We start from the raw sequence: 5,773 nt of genomic DNA on the forward strand, positions 1-5,773 counted from the left end.
ACGGCAAGCACGGCAGGGCCCCGCCAGCCCCCCAGACACACCAACGCCAGCGGTTCCGCCCGCCCCGTGTCCGCTGCCACGCTGAGCCCCGCTCTACCGCTTGGGCGGCTGTACTTTTACGACTGCCCTTTCCGCCAGAGGATTCAGACATAAATTGTACTTTAAATTCAATATCAGTCATTAATAATTCATGATTACAAAACGTTAAGGATAATGTCAGTGGGAGGAATGTCTGGGCAGTTAAAATGGATGAGTCAGAGCTCAGCGCAGAAGTCGGAGCGCTGAAGAGTCTCCCCAGCTTTTGAAGCGATCCAGCCTGACAGGCTTCCCTGCCGGAGGGGAGCTGCAGCATTTACTGACTTGTTCTGAAATCCCAGCCACTGCGTGTAAATATTGTCCTTCTGATTCTTGTCACCTCGTGTTTCCTCTGGATGCTGAGTTGTGCTGCAACACTGCGGCCCCCTCCTCGCCTGCCCATCACTGCCTGATGCCAGGCAGGGCTCATGACAGCACCACAGCCTGACAGCGCAGGGGTCAAGGGGTCACCCTGGCTAAAGGCACAAAGCATCAGCACAGAGAGGGGCTTGGGACATGCAGTCCCCTTCCTCTCCTAGGGCAGCAGGGCCTGGGCCCTTGCCCAGCCAGGGCAGATGATTACCATGGCAGAACCAATCTCTGTGCCCAAGCCAAGCTCTGACCCAGCTCCCTGAATGCGAACAGCATTTTCCTGCTCAAGAACAAGCAAAGAAAGAATCACCAGAACTCCTGAGGGGTGTTGTGGAGCGAAGCCTGGGGAAGGCTCCTGCCTGCAGACAGACAGGTCTTGGCACACTTCTGCAGATGTCGGAAGGTGCTTTACAGCCGTGAGGCGGCAAAGCACTGCAGGTGGCAGTGCCCTGGCCACTACCATGTCCAAAATGTGGAGAACTTCAAACAATACAGCAATGCCTTTCTACTTCCCACTGTGCTTCCCAGCACAGTGCCTGGGATGAAGCCCTTTCTCCATCTGCAGGCTTAAGAACTAAGTCAGAGCACCTCTGTGGGGTGCAGGAGGCCAGATGCACTATCACACATGGGACCTGCAGAGACCATGAGCCAAGGTAGTGAGCAAACATGGTCGAGGGCAGCAGGATGCCCAGGGCAGCTTCCTACCCTCAGCAGAACCCCTGAGGGGAAGCAAAGCCTGCTCTTTGCTGCTATTATTTTCTTCTCATTCATCAAAGGGAGTCTATTCAGAGCTCCTTTGAGCAACAGGACCCAGGTTTGGTTTTTTCTTTCTGAAATGGAGAAGACAAGACAAAGAGAACTTCCTCTGGAAGCGTCCACACCAGGCTCCACCACCCGCCCATCACAGAGGGAAGATAAACTGACAAAACCTGCAGAGCCACTAAGCTGCTCCTTCCCAGCTTTCCCAGCTGGGTGCGAGCAGATTTGGCAATTACTGTAAGCACAGGCTAAGGGATCGCACAGCCACAGGGAAAGAAGAGCCCATCACCAGGGCTCTCATGGGGGGTCAGAAAGGAGCTAATTGCAGAAAGGACATAAAGCTTCACCTCGTCCTCTGCCCGAGGCTCTTCCTGGTCGGCTGCAGGGTGAGGTCAAGCACTGCAGCCAGAGCCACAGCAGCCTGGCAGTACCAACTCTGGCAGCATCGCTGCCCCCCATCCTCAGCACAGGGTCTCAGGACATTGCTCCTGCACCCTGCTCCCACTGCTTCAATGCCAGGACCTCCCATCCACTCCTCACTGTGCCTTGCCAAGCCTGCAGCCACATCGCAGGCAGGGAGGCACCCAGAGCCACGAACAGGATGCATGGGTACAGGCTGCAAATCCCGCCCACTGTGAACCCCCAGCAGAAGACATCTGTGCCACAGGGCTCCAGTGGATGGGGCATCACCCCAGCATGTGGCGGATGCAGGTGACTTGAACACAGCCCCCCGGGAGCCCCAGCGCCGCTTGGAGGTGAGCGCAGGGAGCAAGCTGCGCAGGATGACTGTCAGAGCTGGCGCACAGATAACACAGATTTGATTAGAGTTCATCAAATATACTATTCGACCACGCTCCCTTATTAGCGCTCGAGTCAGGAAGAGTATTTTTAGGTTGTCTAGGGAGATGTCAGGCTCGGTGCTGCTGCATTTATTTATTACCTCAGCATTAACTAACACTTGCATCTTGGTCACCTCCCCTCTGCAGTGAATGTACCCGTATTTTCCCCTCTGCCCCACTCTGGCCCAGCACAGACAGTCTGCTCCAATACAGCACTCCCACCTCACCTGCTTCCATCGCCAGGACAGTGATGTTGTGCCACCCTGCTGTCTCCCGGTCCAGCACCTTTCCTGTCACGATGGCACCTGTGTTGGCATCGATATCAAAGATCCTCTCTGCATCTGTGCTGCGGTCAATGGCGTACCTGAGACCAGGCAAAAGGGGAAACTGTGAACAGCTGGATGTGCCAAGCCCAACCTTGCCATCAGCCCCAGGAGAACAGGGACCTAACACAAGCAGCTTTATCACCACTGTCACTTTTCCTCTGCTGCAGCACGGGTACACAAGGGCCATGGCTTTACCAGGCTGCAAGCCCAGAGTCCTCAAGCAAAATTAAAGTGTGGCTTTGGTGCATAAAGTGGAACTAAGCAGAGACTGTGGACAAGGGGAAAAACCTACTCTGATGGGAACATTTTGCTCAGGATAGACAGAGAGATATAAAAGTCATGGGCTGTAACTCCAGTCATTATTCAGGAAAGCTTCTGAGCTACAGGTTCAGGAAAAACATCAACCCAAAAAGGAGGCCACCCTGGCTTGAGCAGCCCACCCTCTCTCCTGATGCTGCCACAGCACCCACCCAAGCGAGCAGCACATGGGCAGGCTGAGGCTGTGCTTGAGGGCTTCAGCTGGATCGGACTTCCCTTCCCATCCCTCCCCAAGGAGCACACACCTGATTGTGCACAAATGACAACCACCACCACTGCAATCAGAATTGGAAACCCAGAAGGCCCACAAACTGCAAACAATACAGCATAATGTTATTGTGTACAGCATAATGTTATTGTGTACAGCATCTTTCACACACGCTGCATCCCAGAGTGCTTTACAGAATTAGACAATACAAGACAGCAAAGAGTACAAAGGATAAATTACCAAAAGGAGGGCTGTGAATAAATTAAAGCCTTCAGTCACATGTCTAACAATAGGGGGAAGATAAATGTATGGACAAAGCAAGCTGGAAAGCCAATGAGACAGGACAGTACTGAGAGGCCACGTCAGACAAGAGGAGCAGAGCAGGACAGCTCCAGGCTTGAAGCACGTCCAGGACAGTGGCGGCATGCTGCAGGCAGCTTCCAAGCACTTGCACCTTGCCTGGCACAGTCCAGCTGCAGTCTGTGGATCCATCATCCACATGGCTTGCAGCTGAGGAACACCAGCCAGCTCACCTGCATGCAAGGACCACTGTTCTACAGAGGCACTGATGACCTCTGATGCCTTTCTGTCCCATGCCCTGGGAGGGAACCAGCTTCAGATGAGAGTGCCTCACTGAGGGCACCTATCCCCACAACCAGGCAGCTCCATCTCTGCTGGAGGCACATACAAAGGCATTTCTACACTAAAGTGTTATGCAGACCCAGATTACAGTGCTCTCCCTTTCAGACACAGGGGGAATGAGAAAATACAACAGCACTTGCTTGTAGTTAAGGAAGAATGTTCAAAAATCACTATGGAAATTGCTTCTGGGCATATGCATAATTTTGCATGTTCTACACCTATGTGCCTGGCTTCTTCCCCCCTTCTCGCATCTAGAGGCAAGGGGACCTGCCACCCAAAGCCAGGTACAAGCCTAGGCATCTCTGAACCAACTGCCAGGGACTTCCTAGTCATCCTGCATTTTCTGCACTAACTCCCAGCTGGAAACTGCCTCTGCAGGCACATAGGCAGCTCCAGAAGGGACAGTACCTGTCTCGGCAGGAACTGGCCACTCTCATCCACTCTTCTCACTCGCTATAAAGGGAAAGGAGAGTTCTGGCCACTCTGACCTGTACACATCAGTCCAATGTGCTGCTGGAAGGAGAAACGGAAATGGGGATGACAACACCTAATATCTTTCCAATAGCATAATCGGTGCGTTCGCATAACTGCTTCCATTGTTCTCCCACATCACCTGATCCCAAACACATCCTGTCTTCCATTCCACTTTTTAATACTGTTAGAGTTCAGGATAGCACTTCACTCCCCATGTGCCTTCCCTGCTTCTCAGGTAAGCACATGCCTGTTTTGTTCACACTCATATCATTGCTGCATAAACAGAGATGTCTGGAAAAAAATAGCTACACAGAAAAAAACAGCGATGGGAGACATCACTGAGCCTGAAAACATCTGAGAGCAGCTGCCTGCATGGCCAGAGGGCAGGAGGCTGATAGGGGAGCGCTCTGTGTCATGCCACTGGTAACCTTTTCTTATGCTTCTAATTGTTTTGCTGCTGAGGTTGTCTTCTGTCACTTCCTAATTGTCTGCTGAGGACTGACTGTCCATGGCCCTGGCAGGGCACAAACCAAACCACAAATCTGGTCCCTTTGTCACCACCGCTGCAGAGAGCTGCCACCTTCTCAACACTGCGCCAGCACTGCCTGCATCCGCCACGAGAGCAGGGCTGAGCCTGCTTCTACACGCTGGGATTTTGGAGGTTGTTAGTCCATGAGTGTCTGTAGCTCCCCATCTGCACAAAGTGCTGTGGAGGCTCTGGAGCACAAGGAGCTGGGGACTGAGGGGGCACAGGGATGTCTGTCCTGTCCCATCCCCCAAAGCCACAGCCATAACAGGCTCAGACCTGCAGATCAACCCACCCACGCTGCTCTACACAGGGCAGACTCCAGAGAGCTCAGGTGCTAGAGCAGGCAGAGCGAGAAGCTGGTGCTGCGCTCAGTTTACATCACTCTGCACAATATGATCTTTACCAGCCCAAGTCTGTGCTAACCCTCACAAGCCTCTCCACCTCTAGTAGTCCAGCTTCATATTCACCCGTCCCACTGAAGTGCATCTCACCTAGGAAGAGGTAGTGATTAGCCCCTGGGTCCTCCAGGTACTTTGAGATAGGACATACACTTGTTCCTCCTAAAGCTGGCTGGTACTTCGTATCTGAAGCTGCATTGCCCAGCTCTGATTGGGATGCGGACCTTGTAATCCATTTTCCTCTCTTCCTGCTGGCACTGTCTGTTGGTTTGGGTGTTACAAGTGACTATTTAGTTTAGACAGCTTTCTCGGTGCTCATCTTTCTTGTGAATGCATTTCTCAAGCAGTTTGTTTCACTTCTCCCTGAATGCAACAGGGAGCACATTTTATGCCACGTGTTTTGTTAATAGGGAGCTTTTCAAACAGTGTGTGAAAAGCTTTTTGTTGTGTTTGGTTTTTTCCTCCTCTTCCTTTTGTGTTGAAGCAGGTTGTAGTTCTTGCTGTGCTGTTGGAGTCTACAAAATGCCCATGTCCAACACATGTCTCCGGATTTGGTGAATGCCAAACAAGAATATCTCCAAGAACCTTAAATCCCAAGCAACATCTTCCCAATGCTGATAAAGCCTGGATTGCACACAATCAGAGCACAGGCTCCCACTGCAGAGAGAAAAACAAAAGGCTCCCATACAAACAGCCTCACATACACAGACAGTCTATCATTGTATTACCTCATACAATGGCTCAGCTGAGAAAAAATGCGGTATGCCCAGGAAATGTACAGCTAAAGACAAAAAGCCAGCTGGAAGCTAAATTCCTTCTGAAAGAGAGCGGTT

General features: G+C 51.9%; 1 protein-coding gene across 1 annotated transcript in view; it reads right to left on the bottom strand.

Annotated features, from left to right (window-relative positions):
- Nucleotides 1-5,773, bottom strand: part of CDH22 (cadherin 22, type 2) — a 51,753-nt gene that overhangs the window by 15,747 nt on the left and 30,233 nt on the right. The window contains 1 exon segment of the mRNA XM_010013435.1: nt 2,273-2,409. Within this exon segment, the coding sequence (XP_010011737.1) occupies nt 2,273-2,409 (137 nt within the window).

Source organism: Nestor notabilis, unplaced genomic scaffold (assembly GCF_000696875.1).
Source record: "Nestor notabilis isolate BGI_N333 unplaced genomic scaffold, ASM69687v1 scaffold16834, whole genome shotgun sequence".
Classification (NCBI taxonomy): Eukaryota; Metazoa; Chordata; class Aves; order Psittaciformes; family Psittacidae; genus Nestor; species Nestor notabilis.